Source organism: Brassica napus, chromosome C2 (genome assembly GCF_020379485.1).
Source record: "Brassica napus cultivar Da-Ae chromosome C2, Da-Ae, whole genome shotgun sequence".
NCBI classification, from domain to species: domain Eukaryota; kingdom Viridiplantae; phylum Streptophyta; class Magnoliopsida; order Brassicales; family Brassicaceae; genus Brassica; species Brassica napus.
This window is the reverse complement of record NC_063445.1, coordinates 3,029,303-3,055,817: the sequence shown is the minus strand read 5'-3', so window position 1 is coordinate 3,055,817 and position 26,515 is coordinate 3,029,303. Positions and strand designations below refer to the sequence as shown.

Below are 26,515 nucleotides of genomic sequence, written 5' to 3'. Positions count from 1 at the left end.
CCGGGAGAGCCGGTGGTGTTAAATGACACTCTATTTCACACTTTAACTGACATGTGTAATCATCTATGCGGCACTTCTCTAGGCAGTTTTTGAAACACACACGCTGGTCTTCATTTTTTTCACTAGTAATAATCATTCAATACAATTTTAATATTCAATATCATTTTAATCAAGAAAAAAAGTTTTAAAAAGAGAGATATAATGTATGTACCTTAGAAGAGCCGGTGGTGTTAAATGGCACTCTATTTCACACTTCAACTGACATGTGTAATCATCTATACGGCACTTCTCTAGGCAGTTTTTGAAACACACCCGGTGGTCTTTTGTATCCATTCCATTACCACACTCGATTGTTACCAAAATCATCATCACAACCATTGCAATACGCAAAGTTTGAGCCATTTCTGTCAGAGTTTTTTTTTGTTCTACTGTTATAAAACTGAGAGAGTACGATTTGATGTTTATTATGTTGTTTGATTTGACTTGTGTGGGTATATATATGGGATGGATGAAATATTATGTATTGAATGATTCCTTATTTCTTACCTTTTAGTTGTTTCATCCCATTAATTGAGTAGAGGATTTCATGAGATATCAAATCTCCAATCAATCAATCAAAGATAATCACACTTAACAGAATGATCTTGTCTTAAAAAATGGAAATTGTATCCTTAGTAAATCTTGATTCTCATTAATTGTGATTCTCATTCTCTTAAATGTGTTGTGATTTGCAATCCCGTTAACCTATTCTTTCTTCTTATGCTAGATAATCTTACTGCAAGCAAATTCTCAGTAAAAGAACAATTACAGTAAGAAATTGGGTCCTAAGAAATTCCACAAATTTTTAGATGGACGATTATGAACTTATGATGCTTCCCTTTTTTCGTGGGCCATTTTACTGTTAATGGGCTTATTAGCTTTTTTAGTTTTCGGCAACAATGGGCTTGTTAGCTCTTTGTAGCGAAAGTATTCACGTCGCACAAAAAAAAAGATTAACCAAAACGCAAACGCAGACGCGAAAATGCTAACGACCTATTGAAAAAAAAAGACGAGATATAAAAGCGGGAGGCTTAAACCCTAATTCTTTCTCCGACGTTTCTCTTCACCGGACGGGAAAGAGCGAGTGAGAGATAGAGATGGCTCCTCAGTCGTTGAAGAAGAACTATCGTTGCTCTCGATCTCTAAAGCAGTTCTACAGCGGCGGTCCTTTCGTCGTTTCCTCTGACGGTTCTTTCATCGTCTGCGCATGTGGCGACGCGATTAACATCGTCGACGCGTCGGACTCGTCGGTGAAATCGACAATCGAAGGCGAGTCGGACTCGCTCACTGCTCTGGCTCTTAGCCCTGACGATAAGCTACTCTTCTCCGGTGGACATAGTAGACAGATTCGAGTTTGGGATTTGGAGACGTTGAAATGCATTCGCACTTGGAAGGTAAAAATTGAAGATTAAAAATTATCTAGAAAGGAATGTGCTTTTGGCAAATTTGATTTCTAAATGTTAATACTATGCATGGGCATTTCGGGTATGGGTTCGGTTATTTTGGGTTTTGGATAGTTCGGATAGGAGATAAGGGATAGAGGATACATTTACTACCTATTTTCGGTTCAGTTTGGTTCGGATAGCTTCTGGTTCGGTTCAGTTCGGATAATAAAACTAAGAACCAAAAAATGCCCGGAAAATATTCGGTTCTCGTTTATTCCGGTTTGGGTAATTCAGATAAAATATCAGTTATTTAAGATAAAATATCAAATAATTAGGATGAATTAGATAAGAATTTCAGATATTTCAGATTACTTTAGATATTTCGGATAAAACTATTCGGATAGTTTTGGATACTTTCGGATAGTTCGTATACTTTATAATAATTTAGTTATCCTCAACTATTTTTGGATACTTTTAAGTTAAAAGTTTTAACAGATCTTTAAATTAAAAATATATACATAGTTATATTATATGTATATATAACTAATATTTTTATAAATTCGGGTACTCGTTCGGTTCTTGGTTCAGTTCCGGTTCGGTTATTTCGGATATAGACATATAGAACCGTTCGGGTATTTGAGGGTTTTGGTCCGGTTTCGATTATTTCGGTCCCGGTTCGATTCTTCTGTTCCGGGTTTTTTTTCCCGGGCTTAGTTAATAATGTGTTTGTTTATTTGATGTTTTTGTTGCTAATTTGGGCAGGGACATGAGGGGCCTGTGATGGGCATGGCTTGCCACGCGTCTGGTGGATTGCTAGCTACAGCTGGAGCTGATAGGAAAGTCCTTGTTTGGGATGTTGATGGTGGTTTCTGCACTCATTACTTCAAAGGTCATAAAGGAGTTGTTTCGAGTGTCTTGTTCCATCCTGATGCTAACAAAAACATCGTATGTACCAATTCTGTCTATGGTTTAATTGATCTGGAAGTAAAATTTCTGTTATAAAGGGATATTTTTTTAACGTTTGGGTGTAGCTTATATCGGGAAGTGATGATGCAACCGTTCGTGTCTGGGATCTTATGGCAAAGAACACTGAGAAGAAGTGTCTTGCCATTTTGGATAAGCACTTTTCAGCTGTGAGTTCGATTGCTCTATCAGAGGATGGGTTGACTTTACTCACTGCTGGAAGAGATAAAGTAAGTTCCCAGCAAGCTCTCTCTCTCTACCTTAATTTAGTTGCACACTTCAGGACTAGGATTGTTTTCTGTCGGTGATCTATTAAATGGTAGGATTGGTTAATCACAGGTTGTGAATGTGTGGGACCTTCATGATTATAGCTGCAAGACTACAGTTGCAACGTATGAGGTACTAGAAGCGGTGACAATAGTTTCTTCTGGGTCGCCTTTCGCTTCTTTTATAGCGTCTCTTGATCAGAAGAGTAAGAAGAAGAAAACTTCTTCTCAAGAAACGCATTTTATTACTCTTGGGGAACGTGGTGTAGTGCGCATTTGGAAGTCTGAAGGGTAAGCCATTATATCCTTCGCTGATTAGTTTTTTTTTTTCGTGTGAAATCATTCTAGCGTAAGAAAAATGGATTGAAATCTTTAGCTATTTACTTTGGCAGTTCAGTTTGCCTCTACGAGCAGAAGTCGTCGGATATTACTGTCAGCTCGGATGATGAGGAATCTAAAAGAGGGTTCACTGCAGCTGCCATGCTGCCTTCTGATCGTGGACTGCTTTGTGTGACTGCTGATCAGCAGTTTTTTATCTACTCCGTTGTGGAAAATGTAGAAGAACCAGAGTTAGTGCTAAGGAAGAGGCTTGTTGGATATAATGAGGAAATTTCTGATATGAAGTTCCTAGGTGATGAAGAACAGTTTCTCGCAGTAGCTACAAATCTCGAGGAGGTAATTGAGCATTTTGTAGACTAAGTCATTATCCTGCGAGTATGATCAAGTCTAAGATTTTATACTTTAATGGACTGAGATTTGCAAATCTATATGTAGGTTCGTGTTTATGATGTTGCAACAATGTCATGTTCCTACGTATTAGCTGGCCATAAAGAAGTTGTTCTGTCCCTTGACACATGCGTATCTAGTTCTGGGAATGTTCTAGTCGTGACTGGAAGCAAAGACAAAACTGTAAATCCATCTACTTACCTTGTTGTTCTGGGTAGATTTGTTTGTCTCCGATTTTACAGAGTTGCTAGCTTATGTCAATGTTTTTGATCATGCACATCATTCTCCCAAACATATCCTACGAAACCACTTTTTCGATTAGAGTGATCTGCGGAGTAGATTAACTTATATTTTGTTACTTTACAATTACAGGTAAGGCTATGGAATGCAACAAGCCAATCTTGCATTGGAGTTGGTACAGGTCATAATGGCGATATCTTAGCGGTTGCTTTTGCGAAGAAGTCTTTCAGTTTCTTTGTCAGCGGCAGTGGGTACGTGCTACATAAATAATTTCGTATTCTTTGCATTTTAGTATAAGTTAATCTCATGTCTTGCATTCTACTGGATTAGTGATCGTACACTGAAGGTCTGGAGCCTTGATGGTATCTCAGAGGACTCGGAAGAGCCCATTAATCTGAAAACTAGAAGTGTTGTCGCTGCTCATGATAAAGACATCAATTCCGTGGCTGTTGCTCGTAATGATAGCTTGGTCTGCACTGGCTCTGAGGTAACTAGATATGATGAGCGAACCTAATCTGATTAATTGTAATTATCTCACTCGGTATAACATTTTACAAATACAAACACTTGTATTTATCTCTCTCTCCTATTGAAGAAAATGCACTGGGCTCTGAGAAGACATGCTCGAGGCTCTTATTTGACGTATTTGTGTCTGTCGTACAGGATCGGACAGCTAGCATATGGAGGCTACCAGACTTGGTGCATGTCGTTACACTTAAAGGACATAAGAGGCGGATATTTTCTGTTGAGTTCTCACCTGTTGATCAGTGCGTAATGACAGCATCCGGTGATAAAACAGTAAAAATTTGGGCTATATCTGATGGTTCATGCCTCAAAACATTCGAAGGTCACACCTCAAGTGTCCTTAGGGCCTCATTCATAACTGATGGCACCCAATTTGTCTCATGTGGTAAGTTTCACTAGCTTGGTGTCATACTTTTTTTCTTCCTTTTTAGTCTTAATCTTCTAACAATGTACTTATTATAGGTGCCGATGGTTTATTGAAACTTTGGAATGTGAACACTAGCGAATGCATTGCCACATATGACCAGCACGAGGACAAGGTACCCTTAGCGATACTTGGTGTCTTGATGTCTCCATATATTTGTCTGACATGTTCATAGCAATAACATGCGCACAGACCACTTGCTATTCTATTCTATTCAGACAAATTACATTTTGCAGGTATGGGCTTTAGCTGTTGGAAAGAAAACAGAAATGGTTGCAACTGGTGGAGGCGATGCTGTTATTAATATATGGCATGATTCCACCGCTTCTGATAAAGAAGACGAATTTCGGAAAGAGGTCTGTTAATTGCACTTCTTAACTAGAAAAATATGGTTACCATGGAGCTTTCATGTGTCCTTGATCTTTAGTCTAACCATCATCTTGAACCTCTTCTGTTATACAGGAAAAAACAATCTTGAGAGGTCAGGAGCTGGAAAACGCAGTGTTAGATGCTGAATACACTAAAGCCATAAGATTAGCTTTTGAGCTTCGTAGGCCTCACAAAGTTTACGAACTCTTCGCTGGCCTCTGCAAGTAAAGCCATCCAGAAACACATAGCGTTTACTCTTTCTCGATATTAAGTCTCTTCCTTCGTCTTAACTGCATTTTGGTGTAAACAGGAAAAGAGAATCAGACGACCAGATTGTGAAAGCTCTTCAAGGACTTGAAAAAGAAGAGTTCCGTTTACTTTTTGAATATCTCAGAGAATGGAACACAAAACCAAACCGATGCCACATTGCTCAGTTTGTTCTTTACCAAACCTTCAACATACTTCCTCCCACAGAAATAGTTCAGGTTTGGGTTACATGACAAAACTCAGTGATCAATATCGGGTTCGTTTGCTTGATCTTGGGGTTTTCTTTGGACAGGTTAAAGGAATTGGAGAACTCCTGGAAGGTCTAATCCCATATTCTCAGAGACATTTCAATAGGATGGACAGGTTTGTAAGAAGCAGTTTCTTGTTAGACTACACACTCGGTGAGATGTCTGTGATTGATCCAAAGACCGACACAGAGTATCCTAAAGACAAGAAAATTGAAGAAGAGACTCGTGAAATGGAACAGGAGCCAGAAGCAGACCAAAAGACGCCTTCCAGGAAACGAAAGTCTCAGAAATCAAAAGATAGATCGAGCAAGAAGAGACTCGTTGCCGAAGCTCAGGGAAATGTAATCGCAGTTTGAGTCTTGATACACTGCTTCAGTAGCATGCTGCAATAACATGGTTATAGTATTGTTGATGAAATTTAAGGTGCGGTGGAATCCTAATTTTTGGCAGTTCTCGTTTTTTGTGTAATTGGTTCGTTGTAAGTGCTGTTGTTTCTCTCAACTTACAAGCACTGGATTTAAAAGAGTGCTAAGTTTTTTCCTCAAAAAGTTGCTCCATCAGTTTTCAGTAAACTTGTTTTTCAATAACTTATCCCCAAAATTAACAAACACAGAACAAAAACATCGTTGTTCCAGCCGGTTTAACAATTGGGTTGTAAGTTGTAACCCATGATCCATCTAGTCTAATAAATAAATGTTTTAATGGTTATTTTTTTTTTGTCAACTACCATATGTTTAAACCAAGTTTTGATCGATATTTCCAACTTTCTGGAGTACGCAAATTGTTTAATTGGATGTTCCTTGACAATTTTCTTGCCGGGTTTTGTGATATCGGAAGCTATGCCACAACCGAGACTGAAAGCTTAGCCGGGGGATGACACGCATGACCACGAAATTGGCATATACAAAATCAGCAAAGAAATGGTTCACTAAAAGTAATGTTTTAAGGCCAGTTACAAAAAAAAAAGGGTAATGTTTCATCGTTTTTTATTGTTTTGTTTCAGGTACGACAATGATTTTTTTTGCAGGTTCACTTACAGAAATTTTGTTACGACTTTTCCATCATTTAATGGACTTTTTGCGATGTTTTCACAATGTTGTAAACGGCTAACCACCAATATCACTGTGATCCAAACAGTTCATCGGATCATTCAATCGATAGGAATAATGGATGGTATGTAGAAATCAAGAAATCATCCTCTATCCAAAGAATGGGAAAGCCTTCCTATGATAGTTACGGAGCATAGTTTGCAACTAGATAAGTTAAAATAGGTTTAGCACAGAACATTGCTTTAGCTAAATTAAGTGCTAAAATCACATTTCATTGTACAAAATATTTTTTTATTTGAATAAATTTAATATTTTCTATCGATAAAAAAATTATACATAAAACTATGACTAATGACGTCTGATTTATATAAGAAAACACTACGCCTTTGATTCTAGTCTTCTTTGCTAATGAATGTACAAACATTTATGCTCTTGAGAATCTGGATGAAGCTCACATTCTTAAAATAATTCAGGGGAGGCGAATGCATTATCTCTACTCGATTCCATTTATAATGGTTGATATATAAATCAATTATTTATAAACCCAAAACAAACATGTAAAACGTTTTAAGAAGAAAAGCTACGTTCATTGAGGTGATTACACAAAAGTAAGACAAGATGTATTCGTTGTAGGTGCACCCAAAAAAAAATGTATTCATTGTAATAATTTTTTGGGTCAAAATATTCGTTGTAGTATTATAAGGTGCTTGGATAAAGACAATGTGAACTAGCACTTCTCTTTCTAATATTGTAAAACATTCAAATCAGCATAAGTTCTCATATCAAAATTTTGATCTTCTAAACGTAGCCAATGCCAACTTCCCTTGTTCGGTCTGGAATATCAGCTAGTTCGAAGAGATCTTGTATCAATTAAAACTCAAATCATGTTACAATCTAAATGACAAACACAAATCAGATTATAAAGTATAAACTTACATCTAACATGGCAAAAAAAATTCTTCTTGGTCTATAACACGAGAATCTGACAGAGCTCACAACTTAAATAAAAGGATATTTTTATTTCTTTTTTTTTTTTTGAAAAAGGGCATGGATATTTTCATTTCTATTTTTAAATTTTGTATAAAGGTGATTATTAAGATAATTTTTTTCTCCAGAAATGTAAATGGATCAATCTTTAATAAACACTTCAAAGTTTAAAGTTCATCCTAAGATCCAAGACAGCCTCTATTGCAAAAATAACATTACACTCCTTCCAATATGTATCGAATTTAAATTTCATTTTAGAAACTATTGTTTATGATATCATCAGTGATCTTCAGTTATTCATTTCTAGCAAACATTAAATCTTCCAAATAAATATAAGTTTGAGGTAGAATTTATTTTTCCCTAGCTTTATAGCATATATAACAACACTCTAAAAAGCTTTAAAATCTCATAGACATTGTTAGTTCTTTTATATTCTTCATATGAAGAACAATGTTTGTAGTTTTTATCGATTACTTTATACATGTTAAAAGCTTGTTGATACTTCAAATCCTTCTTAAGCATTAAATATGTCAAATTTACCTATTTTTAATACTAAAGACATCACAATTACATCAACACTTTCTACACATTTTATGAATGTAATTCTTCTAGATGTTACACCTTTAACATACTCTGAGCGATGTAGACACATAAAATGTCCCATATAATTTTTAGCTAGTTTTCTTTACATTTAAAAAGCTAGTTTTCTTTAGCTGATGTGAACACATAGAAATGGCCCATATGGTACTATTTTAAAACTTTGGGTTAATACTTAGATTTTTTTTTTTGTGTAAATGTTAAGAACTTAGATTTTTTTTGGGGGGTTAATACTTATATTAGTACACAAACTATTATCCCTAAATTGGAAACCACTATTTCCCAAGTTAACAAGAAAAATCTCTTCACCTTTTTGTTGTTTCTTTGTCTCACGTAAGCGTATACACACGTCACGAGAACAAAGTTTATTAACTACTTAAAATAACCTAATTAAAATATTCTTCCTCGTACAATTATAGTTTGTGTAATACATGTCATGCATCACATAAAACATAGCATATCATATTGTGATTCACGAGGTTTTCACTTCTTCCTCAGCGTTCTCATTTATTATTCCCTTTTATCACTTATACTCATCATATGCAAGTTTGTAAGTGATACAGTTGAGACATTTCCCATGGACATATTATTATACTATATACATTTGATGCTTCTAATTGATCACGTAAGTATATATTATTTAAAAAATCTTAGGGACATAAAGAGAGATATTCGTGGGGTCTATCTTCTCTTTCGATTGATACTCGACAGGTTTTGAATCAAATTCATGAAGTTGGAACACAATCAGATTCAATCTTAACATCTTTCTGGTACATATTATCATTTTGAAAAAGAATATAGTATAAGGTTTGAAAATAACGTCCTAATATTATATTATAATAGAAAATATATGCCAAAACCACTCATCATCATATACAATTATGAATTAACATGTATTAGGATAGCTCCAACTCTGTTCTATTTTCACTTTAAAATAAAATTTGGAGTAAAATGTTTTAATGATATTCTATCTTCCACTCTATAATAGAGAAAAGATAAGTTTACTTTATATATAAAATAATTCAATTATTTTTTGTTCATCACATTATATTTTTCACTCTTAAGACAAAATACCATTGGAACAAAATACAATTTTATTATAAAATTATTCTATTTATAAGAAAATAGAATAAGCTATTGGAGATGATTATTATAATTCTTCATCTACAGTTTGATTATTTTTAGAATTCTTCATCTACATTAATGGGTCATGGGTTGCTCTCAACGACGATAGTCACTAAACTCTTTTTTTTTTTTTTTTTTTTTTGTAACAAGTCACTAAACTCTTTAAATTACCTTTATAACAATAAATCTTAACCAAGACCTTGTGTACAGTTTGATTATTTTTAATATATAGACTAACCATTAGAAGAATGAAGCAAATATTATAATTCAAAAAATTCAATCATAGTATCATATAGCATCTTTAGTTAGTAAATGTCTTTCATTACTATTGACTATATTACCGATGAAATATATATGATGAAAGCATGTTTCATATCAATATTCTAATAAGGGTGCATACTATTTATTATTTACAGTATATAGTATAGGAGTATTTTCTAGCTATATATGTCCTGATTCACTTAAGAATGTAATGACGTATAGACATTCCTCTCGAATGTGTGGCATGATTTCTCCTAACCAATATGATACAGAATCAAATAAACAGCAAATCCCACTTTCCAATTTCGTTGGAAGCCAAGGAATAGACTCAACACTAAACCCAGCGTATCAAATTGTAATTAATAAAATTTAGAATCCTTCATTGTACAGTGTATCCTCTCTCTCCTTTTTGTGTGTAAATGAAATAGTGTATCCTCCTCTACTACAAATAATAGCACCACCCCCTCTCTTTCTCTAACACATCTAAGAAACAATAACTAATAGTAGAACAATGTCGGGAACGAAGGTCTGTATTGCGTGTGTTGAGGAAAACAAACTGCGTGAATGTCACCACGAAAACCCGGTTAAAGAGTTGGGTTTGAGTCATGAGGCGTCTGAGAATAGTTCATTTCTTCATTCGGTTATCAACATGGTTGGTATGCTCATTGGTACGTACGTAGTTTGACATTATATGGTATGAACGAATATTTAACCATAGATATATAGCCTAAATGGTTTGAACATAAAAAAAAAGATAAATAGTCTAAAATTTTGTTTTAAACACAATACTAAAACATGTAAACATAATTTGTTTTTTGTTAGCCAAAGAGAGATAGTTAAGTAAATACAAAGTTTCCAAAATATATATGAGCCAGAAACTCTGACGTCATCTTTCCCGTGACACAGGACTAGGCCAACTATCAATGCCATACGCCGTGGAAAGTGGTGGTTGGATCTCAATCTTCCTCCTAATATCCCTCGGAGTTCTCACCACTTACACCTCCCACATCCTCGGAAACTGTCTCCGCCGCAACCCCAAGTCCAAATCCTACTCCGACATCGGCTACTCCGCCTTCGGCCGCCACGGCCGCCTCCTTGCCTCACTCTTCATCTACCTCGAAATCTTCATGGCTTTAGTCTCTTACACCATCTCCCTCCACGACAACATCGCTGCAGCTTTTCCCGCCACCTTCACCAACCTCCACAACGGTTCTTTCCCCGCGGCAAAGCTGACGGCGGTGGCCGTGGCTATCGCTTTGCCGAGCCTGTGGATAAGGAATTTGTCTTCGATCTCGTTTCTTTCTACCGGTGGGATTCTTATGTCAGCTGTTATATTTATGTCGGTGGTTTACACGGCCGTGTTTGGAGGCGTTCTTGACGATGGGAGGATTCCGGTGCTCCGGTTAGGGAATATCCCGACGGTTTCGGGAGTTTATTTGTTCGGCTTCGGTGGTCACATCGTATTTCCTAATCTGTATACTTCCATGAAAGATCCCTCCAAATTTACAAAGGTACGTTAGCATATTTTCATATAAACAAGTATGGAAGAAAAAGAAAAAGAAAAAAAAACATGCATGAAAGAACTTGGGAAAAGAAGAGATAACGGGTTCGATTCTTGACTTTGCAACCTTAAATGTTCAAAAAATGAACTTGGTAAACCGTAAATTCGCTGATCCTAGATTCAAGTATTACTACCGATTAAAATACATGAACTAATATTATTTGCATTTTTTTATGGAATATTGTTTGCATCTTTAGATCATCAGGGCGTTTCTTACAAGTTTTTTTAGGATAAAAATGAAAAGTAATTAAAGAATGGAAAAGGTGAGAGTAGGGCTCTCGTAAGATTATAACACAATATATGAGAAACGATTCTACAACTGTCATGCTGTAAGTGACTAATATTTAATCGCAATTGTAATACACCATGTATCTTCTTTAATATTAAAATAGATTTTGAGAAACTCTCTGATGGTTAACGATGTTCTAATAATGTGTTGTTACGCAGGTATCGATTGTAAGCTTTGCTACGGTGACGGCTCTGTACACAGCATTAGCAATCACAGGAGCGAAGATGTTCGGACCAAACATAAATCCCCAAGTTACCCTCAGTCTTCCAAAACATTTACTTGTAACCAAGATAGCTCTTTGGGCCACTGTACTAACCCCGATGACCAAATACGCTCTAGAGTTCGCTCCTTTAGCCATCCAGCTTGAACGCAGCCTTCCTTTGACCATGTCCGATCGCACCAAGCTCGTGACTCGTGGTCTTGTGGGATCCACTCTGCTACTAGTAATTCTCGCGTTGGCTTTAACCGTGCCTTATTTCGGTTATGTTTTGAGCCTCACGGGCTCCTTGGTTAGCGTCACCATCTCCGTTATATTACCATGTGCTTTCTACGTGAAGATATGCTGGGACGGGATGTCGAAGTTCACAAGAGCCGCGAATGTTGTGTTTGTTGTTTCTGGTTGCGTTCTTGGACTTTTGGGATCGTTTGATTCGTCCAAGTTGCTTGTGAATAAGCTCGTTCGCGTTCATGGAAATTGAGTGGGGTTTAATTAAAACGCGGTTTGTTGTTGCTGATAGTTTATAAAAAGCGGAATAAATGATAAATGCAAACCTTTATATAGAAAAGATCGAAAAACATTGTTTTTAAAACTGAAAATAAGAAAAGAATCAAGAACCAACAAACATATAATATATATAAAGAACACTGATGGTATGGATAGAGTATAAAGATATATGTATCTTCTATAAATTAGCTTTATTTTATGTCCGGTTTAGTCAGGGCCGGCTCAAACGCTTTATAGACCCTGGGTAAACTTAAAAAAAACTGACCCTTAATTGATAATCTAATATGCATGTGTAATCATCTTACTTTATGCAAGAATTAAAGAACCAAACAAAAAGAATCAATTTTTGTCTTCCAAGATCAAGTGTTGTGAAAAAGGGATAGTAAACAAAAGAATAAGAATCAATTACATAGAATAGTATTGTTTAAGCCAATTTTCAATTCAAGATGCACATACGCAATATTCCATTGCAACGAACACAAGAGAAAGAGATAGCTCGCCTTTATAGCAACCCCATTATTGTACCGGAACAGTCATACATTCTTGAAGAATCAACTATTCTGTATGTTGAAATTGTATGTCACTGAAAATATGAACAACTTTCAGAAGAGAAAGAAAAAGTTTGATAAATATATTCATGACTAAAAGAAGTTACTTTACGGGTAACTATTTTTAATATCAATTTTAATATTTTATCAGTTAATTATAATTTGGTGAATATTTGTATAGATCATCATAAATATCATTTTGTTTCTGTAAAGTTAGATTTGTATATTTTGTATTTATTAAGTTTGTTTTATTAAAAAAGCAACGTTTACCTTACTAAAATTTATGGACCCCTCTAGACGTGGAGCCCTAGGGCAAGTGCCTTGGTGATGAGCAGGCACTGGGTTTAGTGGAACCACAACGTTTGGTACAGCCTGCCCACCGATAAAATACCGACGCTGCTTGCTTCAATTTTACACCCATTCTATTTTAGAACATTTCCAATCTGTTGCTATTCTTATCTTTGTAATACAATTTAGAAGTAAAATTACTCTAATCAATTTCTATTTTTTCCTCTAGTTATAAAAGAAAAAAAAATATTTTTCTTATTTTTCACTCTATATATAAAATTGTTATTTTAGAAGAATATATTATAGTATAACTAGTTATAAAAGAAAAAATAATATTTTTCTTATTTTTCACTCTATTACGTAATTTCTCTATTTAAAAAAATAAAAAAAAAATATTAGAGATAGTCTTAGTCGTATTAATGTGACTATGTGGAAACAACATCCTTATCCAATCATTAATTTTATTATTAAAGTTTAATGATTAACATGCTTTGAACAGATACATTTTCTTCCGAATAAAAAGTTAGAAACTACATAGAACTTAAAGAACTTTGAACCACTGGCTCGCTGGATCACACGAAGCATCCTTGGTCAAACACTTGCAAGGGTTAGCGACAATGCTGTTGTCACGTTCATCCACATCAAGACATAGCAACAAGCCATTACTTGTCTTAAACGACAAATGCATCTTAGTAGCTGAGATTTGTCCCAACTTAGAGCACTTAGAGCCAACTCCAAGCTTCACCTTTTGTCCAGCAACATCTGGAGTTTCAACGCACATTTTATTGATCCAGAGAATACCTTCCTTGGGATTAAAGGTCGATGGCTCGGATTTAGTGCATAGTTCAAGTCGAAGTGTGGGTACATTGCCTGAGTGGTTGGTGGTGACACATAAGCCAGTATGTGGGTGCAAAACAAGTTTTTTCTCTTGTAAACCGGGTCCTGCATATATATATATATATAATGTTAGAAGATTGAATCCTAAATTTTATGGTATAGTTCTATATCTTATTAAAAAAAAAAAGAATCTGACCTCTAAATGGATGTTGAATTCCGGAGAGTTTCTGCAAGTAAGTAGAGTTTCTGACGTTTTTCCAAGTAGCATCCAAAACGCCATAAGTCTCAACCATATGTTTTGTACCGGTTCTCAAATAATAATCTCCGGTTAATGCCCAAACCGCCCAATCCAAATCCTTCTCAGCAGCCCAAGCCACCAAACAATTCATATACCGGTTTCCGCTGACGTCAACGCCTCTCTCGTCAGTCCCAAACTCACTCAAAATCAAAGGAAAGCCTCTGTCGAGCAAGAATCCTCCATTATGATTGACTTCCCCGATGATTTTGGCGCAAATATCGTTGGAGTTGTGTTTTACCCACGCGCCTCCCTCGTGGGAGAAGCTGTACCAATGCTGCTCGAAGACGAGTTTATCGGTGAAGCTGACGTTGAAGAAGCGGTCACGGAGGAAAGAGAGGTTTGTGTCAAAGTCTATGCCGGAGAGGATGACTAATACTTCAGGGTTTGCGGCGTGCACTGCTTCTGCTCCTTTTGGCATGAACCTTCACGTAAACCGTTAACAGTTTAATATGCATGCATGTACTTAACTGAAATTGCTTGTTTATATTTGAAATGAAATACACATTATTTGGTAATGATTTGAAATGAAATACACATTATTTGGTAATGATTTGAAATGCGTACCTGAACCAGAGGTCAGGGTAATCTCTAGTACCACGTGGCTCGTTCCTAAGGCTCATGCCAATGACATTAGTAACATTGCGGAAAAGAGTAGCCATCTTGCCCAAGCCCTTGGCCCAAATGACGGGATCAAAGTTAGGGTAGCCGAAGAAAGCGTCGAGGTCGTTGTCGCTGCAACACCAGCCTGGATATGTCAAGTGGTTGTCTAGTATCACCATCAACCCGTTTTGTCCTAGGTTCGAAACCACTTCCTGAGATAAAAAAAAAAGTTTAAACAAACATATCTTCATAAGAAGAGAGATAATTCTTTTTGGAATTGTAAATTTTGGTTAGTTTTTGTTATTGGATAAACTAGACCAATGCTCATTAAAATGTTACCTGGAATGCATTGAATATGGGAAGATTAAGGATTTTGGGATTGTGAGTTTGAATCCCAAGAGCATCATCAAACAAGTTCAAGCTTTCAAATGACTGCTTGACCGTGATTTTAAGAGCCAGTGTGTCATTAGTCATCAAATCAAGAGGCCAAGTGAGTCTAACACAGTTAAATCCCATTGAGACAATCTTCTTGGAGATGGAGTCTAATGGTTGTTTGCTTAGCCCTTCAGCCACAGCGGGCTGGAGATGAGCGGGCCAGTTCACGCAGGCTAGCTTCACCCTTTGGCCTTTCTCGTCCACGATCCATCGAGTGTTTGTTGAGAGCGGAAAGCTTGTTGATATAATTGGAATCCAAGTAATGAATAATAAGAAGATACACAAATAGAAAGATCTAGCCATTTTGTTTTTGTGTGTTTCTTTGGTTTTTATTTTGATTATTTTGAATTTGATTCGCAATTTATATAGCAAAGAAGTTGGTTTAATTGGTTTCTGGTTGTTGGCTGATTATACGTGTTATAGTTAGAGTTTTTTTTTTCCAACCAAAAGAAAACAATCAAGATAAAACAACAGCAGTAACTATAAGAAAAAGAAACAGCAATTGACGGATCATGATATTAACAGACTCTGAGCTGTAAATTTCTAGAGAATTTTCAATTACTTTACGAGACCTAAAAGACTTATGTTGCACATAACAGTAAAATTAGGTGTCTCTATTTGTATTATTGTATAAAAAGAAAACAAAATAACCACATCTTTTGATACTGCAAATCTTAATTGATCTGTGTTCTGTTATCAGTTATTTCAAAATCGAGAAATTTCTACTGGGGCGGGTGTTATCCGAGAACAATTAGCCGATTTAGATACTTATCACCAAAAAAGGTAATAACAAATTTAACGTAGTACTGGTTAGCATATTACCCAAAAACTTTTAACATAATACTACAACTATATTATTGTGTATGGGATAATTAAAGTCATGTTGAATTGAGATCAAAGCATGTTACAAATCATGCTTTTCTCAAATATATGATCGTTTATTAATATTGCTGCATATGTACAATAAGGGCCCATATATTAAATTATTAGTTGTAAGCCACAATCCGACTCTCCCAAATTAGGTATGTACACCGTATGTTTCAAACAAGAAATTGATTCATCTAATATCAACATGTTTTTGTATGTTTCATCTAATATCGTAGTATATATATAAAAAAGTATAAATCACATTAAAACTTTTAAAATAACTAAATTTTATTAGTGATTGGTAAACATAATTATCAAATTAATTATATAGTAATATTAATCAGTTTTATCTAAATATTTCTATGTACTCAATATAATTTTAATAAATAATTTGTTTGCAACAATTTTCACATTTTTAAATTATTATATTTAGCAATACACTTATTCAATATATTTATTAGTAAAAGTTCTATAAACAATGATAAAAATTCTTACAAATGTTATACTATTAAAACAATTATAAACTATATTTACATATAAACACTAACAAACTATGAAAAAACTAAAACAAAATGTACTCTTTTAAACTCTATGCCTGATTGGATGGTTTGTCCTCTGGACTGGTGTTGCCAATAAACTGGTTATGATGAAGCCTAAGAATGTTCAGGAAGTTAATATTTGATAAACAAGCTAAGATTTCACCTGAGAATTGATTGTAAGATAGAGAGGTCAAGAGTTGTTAGAAGTAAACCCAAGGAGGCCATGTTGGATGGTAAAGCTCCAGAAAAGTTGTTTATAGAAAAATCCAGACGTACCAAACTAGTAGTACAGTACATAATTCCAGAAGGGAATTCTCAGAGAAAACCTTAGAGATTAGAGCTTAACATGCATTGGTAATATTTAGGAGATGGCGACGGTAATCTTCATTTGCATATAACAATAAAGTTTTCACTGTTCACTGTAATTGTTGCTTTTCTTCTGGTCTAGTGTGCTGGCGGTAAATAGTTTTGCTCACAGTAATAGTTAGCAGAGATATTAATTTATTGGTAACATTTGAAGAAGGTTTTATTTATTACTTGTTTTTACATTTAGTAGAAGAGGCCAACATCTACATCTCTTACTTTCCAACCCATCAGGCCATCACCTTCGGTCTCCAACCAGCAATTACATCCTCTGCTTGAGCTTGTGTTTTCGCGAATGATTCCCTCGAGAAAACATTCTGTAAATCATCTTCATGTGGTTATTAGTTAAACTGAAACAGAGAACGTCATGTAAGGAATTGGCTTGTTCTAAAAGACAGTTACCTCCATGTAGGATTTAAGGAAAGAAAGTGAATCTGGAACAGACCAATCCTTGTAATGCCCCAATGCGATCTTCATGTGGTGTAACTTTGGTCCTAAGGACAAATCCACTGCTGAAATCTTCTCCCCATTTATGAAAGGTCCCTTCAAGAGTAAGGAAGAAATATATACGTATCCATCAAAAGTATTCAAATATGTAAACACATAATCAAAGACTAAGTTATGGAAGAGATCAAGACCGAAAGAGCTTACATTTTCTTTGAGATAATCGTTGAATGTACTAAGCTCATTCAATAAAGCTTGCTCAGTGCCATCTCCTTGATCTTTGCTCTTGAGAAAGCCGATAAATGTGGAGAAGATCTTCGACCCACTGCAGACATAAATAAACGTCCACATGAAAACTTTTTCAACCAAGAACTCTATTAGATTGAGTTACAAAAGGTTAATTGCATAATAAGAAGTACACAACACTATTTAACCAAAACAAAAAGTACACAACACTATAAGACGAGGAAAAAAAACTGAAGAATGCTAACACTGAAGCCTTTTCTGGTGGGGTTGTTAGAGGAGGCTCAGGGTACTTCTCTTCCAAAGATTGTGTTATAACATCCGAATCCAGAACCCATTTCTCATTAAACTTTACCAGAGGGACTTTACCATCTGGACTAATTTTCAAGAACCTATAAACATTAAACAATAACACAACACACTGAGAAAAGGAAGCCACAGCCAGAATCATGTGAACTTCAAAAACATAAAGGAGATCCTAAGCATTCACCACTCTGGCTTGTTAATCAAATCCACCAATTTCATGTCATAAGGTACATGCTTCTCCTCCATAGTCAGCAACACCCTTTGGCAAAAAGGGCCTGTCAACAACATTATGCATATAACAACTCACGAAGTCAAAACAACCCTCAAAACAAGACATGAAAACAGTCCCAAAAAAAAAAGCAATCAAGTTTTTGCATTTTCATATATGTTCTGAATATAGTTTTAGATTTCTAAACAAAGAAACAATCTAAGCAGTAAGCACCAGCTGAGTTAACACGAAAAAGAGCCGCCCTGGACCAAACTCAGTGCAACCCTTGGTCTCAGACCCCCAATTTTGCAGACCTCCACATGAAATAAAAATTAATATATTTTATATAATTAATTTGTTTTCTAGCCCAATTAATAATAACGAATACATATAACAAAATCTAAACATTTTAAAATACAACAAAATAATAAAATACAACTTCTCTTTTGACAAATAGATTTTCCATTTTTTTTCTTTTGACAAATATGTTTCTTTCTATCAACTATTATATTTGCTGTTTAATTGTTCATTATGCAGTGGTAAAATATATATATATATATATATATTTTTTAAATACAATTTCTTAAAAAATAAATAGAGGGCCTGATTTTCTATTTTCTTTCAAAACCCCGTACTTTAAGGACCCTGGCACGCTTTGAATTGTCATTCACTGTTGAAAGTTCATATCAAGAGAAAGAGCGAGGGAGAGAGAGCTAACAGTCACCAAGCTTGTTGGGTGTAGTGACGGAAGCTTTGACGCAAATTTCCAAAGGACTCGCCGCCATCGCCGACGTTCCAAACCCACGAGTCGATCCCGGTTCATTCGTACCGTAACGTCTGGTTAACCAGGCGCGGTTGACTGACGCCGATAAAACACCGACGGTGCTTGGTTGAAACCTCAGTCTTATCATTTTTCTTTTCTCTGTTTTTTTTATATCTTTTCTCTGTTCTTAAATTTAAACCTTATCATATATAGTAATAGTATGCTAACTTAAAAGCATGACTCGTGACTCTCGGTGGCCAAGTTGACTGACATGTGGAGAGAAGAAGTTACCACGTAAACAAACATATTGGGGCTCGGTTTCTTCAGTTTAGGTTTAATAGCAGTAGTACAGATGGATATGACATTTTTTTCCCATCATCATATATAGTAATAGTATGCTAACTTGATTTCTTTGGTTTCCTTATGATTTCTGTCCAATCACGACTTTTTTATTAAATTTAATGATTAACATGTTTGACCGTAAAATTATTACAAATACATTTTATCAGAATAAAATATATAGAATTTAAAGAACTTTGAACCACTGGCTCGCTGGATCACACGAAGCATCCTTAGTCAAACACTTGCAAGGGTTTGCGACAATGCTGTTGTCACGTTCATCCACGTCAAGACATAGTAACAAGCCATTACTTGTCTTAAACGACAAATGCATCTTAGTAGCTGAGATTTGTCCCAACTTAGAGCACTTAGAGCCAACTCCAAGCTTCACCTTTTGTCCAGCAACATCTGGAGTTTCAACGCACATTTTACTGATCCAGAGAATGCCTTCCTTGGGATTAAAGGTCGATGGCTCGGATTTAGTGCATAGTTCAAGTCGAAGTGTGGGTACATTGCCTGAGTGGTTGGTGGTGACACATAAGCCAGTATGTGGGTGCAAAACAAGTTTTTTCTCTTGTAAACCGGGTCCTGCATATATATATATATATATATAATGTTAGAAGATTGAATCCTAAATTTTATGGTATAGTTCTATATCTTATTAAAAAAAAAAAAGAATCTGACCTCTAAATGGATGTTGAATTCCGGAGAGTTTCTGCAAGTAAGTAGAGTTTCTGACGTTTTTCCAAGTAGCATCCAAAACGCCATAAGTCTCAACCATATGTTTTGTACCGGTTCTCAAATAATAATCTCCGGTTAATGCCCAAACCGCCCAATCCAAATCCTTCTCAGCAGCCCAAGCCACCAAACAATTCATATACCGGTTTCCGCTGACGTCAACGCCTCTCTCGTCAGTCCCAAACTCACTCAAAATCAAAGGAAAGCCTCTGTCGAGCAAGAATCCTCCATTATGATTGACTTCCCCGATGATTTTGGCGCAAATATCGTTGGAGTTGTGTTTTACCCACGCGCCTCCCTCGTGGGAGAAGCTGTACCAATGCTGCTCGAAGACGAGTTTATCGGTGAAGCTGACGTTGAAGAAGCGGTCACGGAGGAAAGAGAGGTTTGTGTCAAAGTCTATGCCGGAGAGGATGACTAATACTTCAGGGTTTGCGGCGTGCACTGCTTCTGCTCCTTTTGGCATGAACCTTCACGTAAACCGTTAACAGTTTAATATGCATGCATGTACTTAACTGAAATTGCTTGTTTATATTTGAAATGAAATACACATTATTTGGTAATGATTTGAAATGAAATACACATTATTTGGTAATGATTTGAAATGCGTACCTGAACCAGAGGTCAGGGTAATCTCTAGTACCACGTGGCTCGTTCCTAAGGCTCATGCCAATGACATTAGTAACATTGCGGAAAAGAGTAGCCATCTTGCCCAAGCCCTTGGCCCAAATGACGGGATCAAAGTTAGGGTAGCCGAAGAAAGCGTCGAGGTCGTTGTCGCTGCAACACCAGCCTGGATATGTCAAGTGGTTGTCTAGTATCACCATCAATCCGTTTTGTCCAAGGTTCGATACAACTTCCTGGTTACAGAATAAAATCAACACAAACATATTTATATCGATTAAAATAAGTACATTTCTTTCGTTTGGTCAATTTTGGTTAGTTTTTGTTATTGGATTGACTAGCTAGACCAATGCTAGCTATAGCATTAAAATGTTACCTGGAATGCATTGAATATGGGAAGATTAAGGATTTTGGGATTGTGAGTTTGAATCCCAAGAGCATCATCAAACAACTTCAAGCTTTCAAAAGACTGTTTGACCGTGATTTTAAGAGCCAGTGTGTCATTAGTCATCAAATCAAGAGGCCAAGTGAGCCTAACGCAGTTAAATCCCATCGAGACAATCTTCTTGGAAATGGAGTCTAATGGCTGTTTGCTTAGACCTTCAGCCACAGCAGGCTGGAGATGAGCGGGCCAGTTCACGCAGGCTAGCTTCACCCTTTGGCCTTTCTCGTCTATGATCCATCAAAGTCCCACATTGGATAATTAGACAAGGAGTGTCTAATATATAAAGAGATGTCCAACTCTAATAGTATGAGGCCTTTTGGGAAGGAAACCAAAAGTAAATCCATGCGGGCTAGCCTCCTAGGCCCAAAGTGGACAATATCGTACTAATAAGATAAGATAGAGTTGGACACGGGATTTCGCAATCCCAACAATTGGTATCAGAGCGGTTGACGAGAAATCTGCAAGAAGACCAAAATACCCTTCGAGTAGGAATGGGACCCTTCAAGGTGGAAAGGGAGGTTCGGCAGAAATTAGTCAGAAGATCCTGGAATTGTGGGAAGAACATTCTCAAAGCAACTCAAAGTAACCTTGCGACTAAGGGTGTCGAATGTCGAAGATGCGACAAGGCACCGAGATGATTCGCTAGAGGAAAAAGGGCACAAGGTGTGTGGTCCTTAGCTTGAGGGGGAGAATGAGAGATGTCAATCAAAGTCCCACATTGGATAATTAGACAAGGAGTGTCTAATATATAAAGAGATGTCCAACTCTAATAGTATGAGGCCTTTTGGGAAGGAAACCAAAAGTAAATCCATGCGGGCTAGCCTCCTAGGCCCAAAGTGGACAATATCGTACTAATAAGATAAGATAGAGTTGGACACGGGATTTCGCAATCCCAACAGAGTTTTTGTGGAGAGCGGAAAGCTTGTGGATAGAATTGGAATCCAAGTAATGAATAATAAGAAGGTGCACAAATAGATAGATCTCGCCATTTTGTTTTTGTGTGTTTCTTTGTTTTTGATTATGATTATTTTGAATTTGAATCGCAACTTATATTGCAAAGAAGTTGGTTTAGTTTCTGGTTGTTGGCAGATTATAAGTGTTTATGGTTAGAGGTTATTTTCTTTCCAACCAAAGATAACAATTGAAGATAAAACAATAGCATTAACTGTAAGAAAAAACAGCAATGGACGGATTATGATGTGAACAGATTCTGAGCTGTAAATTTTCTTTTAAAATTTAGACTTTAGTATAGTACATTATTAGAACAATAAATATAACAGAAAAAAATTGTTTCTGTACTTACCTTATTATATAAAATGAAAAGGAAATAATATATATTTTGATCTTGCGTGTTATACTTGATCTTTTTTTTTAATTCATCTTTTTGTCTGCTATAACAAAAAAGGTAAAAACGAATTTAACATAATACTGGTTAACAAAAAACTTTAACATAATACTACAATTATATTACTGTGTATGGCATAAAAGTCATGTTGAAATTGAGATCAAAATATATCAAACCGTGTTATAAATCATAGTTCTCTCAAATGTATATAGGCGTAGATATGCATATGATCATTCATTAATACCTATATACTTTTAAATTATTCGTTGTATAAGATGCATAATGTGATTAAACACTGATGAAAACAGTGTTTCAGTCCCCAATGTGGAAAATCAAGCTGCGGTGTCTTGTATCTCCTTGTTTCTTCTTCCTATTGTTGATGGTGAACCAGTCTAAGAATGCACCTACTGGTGCAAGTAAAGCCGCACCAACTGCTGCACCCATCTTCCCTAACCGGATCATTTCTTCTTCCGGGTCAACACAAGCATCCATAGGCCGACCACACAAACCCTCGTTATTAGCAAAGTTCTCCAGTCCAATACTCATTGTTGTTTCGTTGAAACGAGGGACAGGACCGGCCAGTTGATTTTCTGCTACTGAAAACCTAGTGAGCCGCGGAAGTGACGCTAGCTCGGGAGGAAGTTGACCAGTGAACTGGTTATGCTGGAGCATAAGAGTGTTCAGGAACTTAATATTTGATAAACTGGCTGGGATTTCACCGGAGAATTGATTGTAAGAGAGGTCGAGAGTTGTGAGAAATGGAACCAAAGAGGCCATGTTGGATGGCAAAGCTCCATAGAAGTTGTTTCTAGAAAGATCCAGAGCTACCAAACTAGTACAGTACATAATCCCAGAAGGGAATTCTCCTTCGAGACCAAAACCAGAAAGCTTAATGCTCAGAACCCTATTCTCATCATCATGCCAGCAAGTCACACCACTGAAGTTGCAGATATAACCTGAAGTCTCGTTGCCAAATACCCAACTCGATAAATATTCATTTGGATCCTTGACTTGGGAATATATGTCCCTCAAGCAATATACGTCGGCCTTGTTTGCGCATGTGAGGCTAGACACTAGTAAGAACCAGAGACAAGTTACGATTACGGTCATAATGGACATTGTTTTGTGGTTGGGGCCTTTTCAATAGAAAATAACAAGAGAGAGAGGTTTTAGCAGCAACGGCAAGTGGAGAATATTGTTAAGTAGACAAAAGCTTGAACAAGGGGAAATATAAAGTCTCTTGTCGTGTAAAAGGAGTTGAAGGAAGATACCTGAGTGAGAATATTCACAAACAAAGAAAAAGATTTAGCAGCTGGTCCCATGGGTTTGAATATTCAAATGTGGAAAAGAGTAATCATGGTGTCCATTTCGTGGAAGTAGCGTGTAATATGGGTTGTCTGGTTCAAGAAATACAGGGTATGGGAATCAGTTTTGGGAGCAAAAATCACTAACAAAACTCTCATTAGTTTTAGGTAAAGTTCTAACTTTAGGACAATATTATGGGTAAAATTTGTAACTATGACATGGAAGCTATGAATAGGCCAAGAAATATTAATTATAAAGGTTTCTTTGTGGTAACTGAGTGAAAGCTTTAGGTCATCTCCAACCCATCTCCAACCCACTGTATTTTTCATTTTAAAATAAAATTTAAAATAAAAAATGTTTTAATGGTATTTTATTTTTTATTTTATAATAGAATAAAAATAGGTTTACTCTATATATATTAACTTGTTTATTTTTGTTCTTCACTCTATTTTCTACTATATTATATAGTGTCATTAACGCAACAACCAATTCTATTATATAGTTATTTTTAGGGGTGGCTGTTCGGATACCCGTTCGGGTTCGGATCGAGTATTTCAGATTTTCGGGTATTTCGGAATAGGGATAGAGAATCTGTTCGGGTATTTCTGTACTTCGGGTCGGGTTCGAGTATTTTTAGTTCGGGTTCGTTTATTTTGAATCAGGTTCAGATATTTAGATTTAAAAAAATATTTAAATATATAGATTTCACTTAACTGGTCTTTTTTATTTTTTATAGATTGAATGATTATTAAGTGTAGAGATAATATTTCAAAAACAAATCACCTATATATTAATCCTAGAGCATTACAACATGTTTTCGTAGTCACGTGACATCACGAGAATGATTATTATAATTATTAGAAAAATAAGTTCCATATAAACATATAGTATAATTTTTATTAAACTAACAATCAAATTAATTAGTAACTAGGTAATAACCCGCGCCTTGCGCGGGATGTGATTATTAGTTTCGTTATTTTTAATAAAAAGACATTAAATCTGTTTTATCTGGATATTAGTTTGGTTTTAAGTTTTTTTTTTGATGTTTAATGTTCTAAAATATAACCATTATTTTAAATTAATATTTATTTTAGTTTATTCGGTTAAAATGTTTGATTTTTTGGTTTTTTCCAGTAAAACTAAAAATTAATATTATTGGTTTATTTTCATGTTATGAATTTTAAACAGTCGTCATGTCGAACCAATAGTTTCATGTTATAGTTTCTAAACAGATAAATAGTTTGAAAAAAAAAATTATTAAGACAAATCATTTCACTACAATTTGGTCGGTAGTGAAAGAAGCATTAAAAAAAAATATTTCAACTTTCAAAAAAATTAGATACTTCAGTTACGGTGAATACTTAGTTACAATATGCTCACATCAAGGTGCACATGTATGTGTATGTAAAAAGTATATAAAAATAATTGACAAATATATAAAGATATAGTTAATTAATATTAAATAACATTTTTGTTCAGAATAATACATGAAAGATAAAATTAAAATTAGTTTAAAATAAAAAAGGCCTTGACATTAGTCAACTTTTTCATATAAATAAAATAAAATTGTATCTTTAAGTAGGGGTGGACACAGATCGAATATCTGGATATTTGGAAGCATTCATGTCGATTCGATCTTTAGCCACCTAGATATTCGGTGACTAGGATATCCGAAATGTTTTAGAATTTTAAAGAATATCCGATTTGATCCGTAAATAAAATAAAATTTTAAAAATAATTGAAAATTTTAATAATAACATTTTATTACAAAAATAAAACATTATTTAACTTTTTAAATTCTAGTACCTAATATAATAAATTTAATTCATAAAAAATATTGTAAAACTGATATAAAGTATAATATATATAATGTATATATATAATTCTTTACATATATGTATATATATGCATATAACAGACCGAGTTAGATATATGTTCCTAAACATATTGGTATTTTTGAATTGCTTCTTTTTTTATATTGTATTTTAGTATTTGATTTGTTTCGTAGAGTTTCGGATATCCAGATTTTTTGGTTCAAATCAAAACGGATAACGAATCAAATCAAAATTTATGAATATTTTTTGCTCAACTTTATCCGTAAACAATAAAAATAATATATATATAGTTTGGTTTTTGATTCTTTATCTATTTTTATTTGAACCGAAAAATCAAGAGTTTTATTGGAACCATTATGTGAGTTTTATATTAAAAAACGCAAAATACGTAGTGTGAACACATTTATGAATATAGTGTGAACGCATTAGCATATCTATTATCAAATCATTGTGAAGCTGCCACGTGTCTATTATAGTGTGAATGCATTTCTCACAATGCTTCTCTTTTAATATATAAGGGATGTACAAAAGAATAATTTTTCTTTGCTTAAATAAAAGCTACATAATTACCTAATATGATTAACATATATATGACAATTAATGATTATGAATAATACATATTTGATAACAATTTTTCCAACATCTCTTTTTTTGTTTAATTTTATACTATTAAAATAAATTAAACAATCACATTAGACATATAATAAAAAAATTAGATGTTTCTTATATGTTATATTTTGAATTTTGAAAAACGATTATAAATTACAAAAATGGTAAAAGTCTGAAGTTAATGGTTTAACTTTTTTTTGTTCAAGTAAGATACAAATGATCATATATCGTAGGGGTGGGTGTTCGGACATACGTTCAGGTTCGTATCGGGTATTTCAATATAAAGATATAGAACCCGTTCGGGTATTTCTACACTTTGATTCGGGTTCGGGTATTTTATGTTCGGGTTCAGATATTTCGGGCCGGGTTCGGATATTTAAATTTTGAAGAATAAACAAATAAATTATTCATTGTTTAAGTTTTTTTGTATTTAAAATATATTTTAACTTAACTAGTTTTCTAATTTTTAAATTGATTAAACTATTAATAGG

At 34.9% G+C, this 26,515-nt stretch overlaps 6 protein-coding genes across 8 annotated transcripts; 2 read left to right on the top strand and 4 right to left on the bottom strand.

Annotated features, from left to right (window-relative positions):
* The first annotated feature begins 997 nt into the window (after nucleotides 1–997).
* Nucleotides 998–6,039, top strand: LOC125581288 (transducin beta-like protein 3). The gene is made up of 14 exons (XM_048746417.1): nucleotides 998–1,433; nucleotides 2,187–2,369; nucleotides 2,456–2,617; nucleotides 2,727–2,944; nucleotides 3,046–3,328; nucleotides 3,428–3,562; nucleotides 3,752–3,870; nucleotides 3,950–4,106; nucleotides 4,283–4,529; nucleotides 4,607–4,683; nucleotides 4,805–4,924; nucleotides 5,031–5,161; nucleotides 5,248–5,422; nucleotides 5,497–6,039. The coding sequence occupies exons 1-14, from the start codon at nucleotides 1,137–1,139 to the stop codon at nucleotides 5,806–5,808; spliced, it is 2,616 nt and encodes an 871-aa protein (XP_048602374.1). The 5' UTR covers nucleotides 998–1,136; the 3' UTR covers nucleotides 5,809–6,039.
* Nucleotides 6,040–9,420: 3,381 nt separating this feature from the next.
* Nucleotides 9,421–12,097, top strand: LOC106406916 (amino acid transporter AVT1H-like). The gene is made up of 3 exons (XM_048746416.1): nucleotides 9,421–10,139; nucleotides 10,378–10,982; nucleotides 11,480–12,097. The coding sequence occupies exons 1-3, from the start codon at nucleotides 9,983–9,985 to the stop codon at nucleotides 12,017–12,019; spliced, it is 1,302 nt and encodes a 433-aa protein (XP_048602373.1). The 5' UTR covers nucleotides 9,421–9,982; the 3' UTR covers nucleotides 12,020–12,097.
* A 1,224-nt stretch (nucleotides 12,098–13,321) lies between these two features.
* On the bottom strand, nucleotides 13,322–15,596 carry LOC106416697 (glycosyl hydrolase 5 family protein-like). Its single transcript, XM_048746415.1, has 4 exons — nucleotides 14,956–15,596; nucleotides 14,581–14,828; nucleotides 13,915–14,438; nucleotides 13,322–13,823 (listed from the first exon to the last, which is right to left on the bottom strand). The coding sequence occupies exons 1-4, from the start codon at nucleotides 15,352–15,354 to the stop codon at nucleotides 13,423–13,425; spliced, it is 1,572 nt and encodes a 523-aa protein (XP_048602372.1). The 5' UTR covers nucleotides 15,355–15,596; the 3' UTR covers nucleotides 13,322–13,422.
* A 1,342-nt stretch (nucleotides 15,597–16,938) lies between these two features.
* LOC106357292 (glutathione S-transferase DHAR3, chloroplastic) lies at nucleotides 16,939–18,980 on the bottom strand. 3 transcript variants are annotated; one of them, XM_013796975.3, is made up of 6 exons: nucleotides 18,740–18,980; nucleotides 17,998–18,088; nucleotides 17,756–17,899; nucleotides 17,472–17,589; nucleotides 17,223–17,363; nucleotides 16,939–17,148 (listed from the first exon to the last, which is right to left on the bottom strand). In XM_013796975.3, exons 1-6 carry the CDS (start codon nucleotides 18,930–18,932, stop codon nucleotides 17,083–17,085), a joined length of 753 nt encoding a protein of 250 aa, XP_013652429.1. In that variant the 5' UTR covers nucleotides 18,933–18,980; the 3' UTR covers nucleotides 16,939–17,082. The 3 variants fall into 3 exon arrangements, with proteins under 3 accessions (XP_013652429.1, XP_013652428.1, XP_013652427.1); XM_013796974.3 differs by having other exon boundaries at nucleotides 16,939–17,137; nucleotides 18,746–18,978; XM_013796973.3 differs by having other exon boundaries at nucleotides 16,939–17,137; nucleotides 18,740–18,977.
* Nucleotides 18,981–19,310: 330 nt separating this feature from the next.
* LOC106357293 (glycosyl hydrolase 5 family protein-like) lies at nucleotides 19,311–22,179 on the bottom strand. Its single transcript, XM_048746414.1, has 5 exons — nucleotides 21,829–22,179; nucleotides 20,862–21,169; nucleotides 20,474–20,721; nucleotides 19,808–20,331; nucleotides 19,311–19,711 (listed from the first exon to the last, which is right to left on the bottom strand). The coding sequence occupies exons 1-5, from the start codon at nucleotides 21,917–21,919 to the stop codon at nucleotides 19,311–19,313; spliced, it is 1,572 nt and encodes a 523-aa protein (XP_048602371.1). The 5' UTR covers nucleotides 21,920–22,179.
* A 408-nt stretch (nucleotides 22,180–22,587) lies between these two features.
* Nucleotides 22,588–23,394, bottom strand: LOC106355981 (probably inactive leucine-rich repeat receptor-like protein kinase At5g48380). Its single transcript, XM_013795834.2, has one exon. It carries the CDS (start codon nucleotides 23,392–23,394, stop codon nucleotides 22,588–22,590), a length of 807 nt encoding a protein of 268 aa, XP_013651288.2.
* Between the last annotated feature and the right edge of the window lie 3,121 nt (nucleotides 23,395–26,515).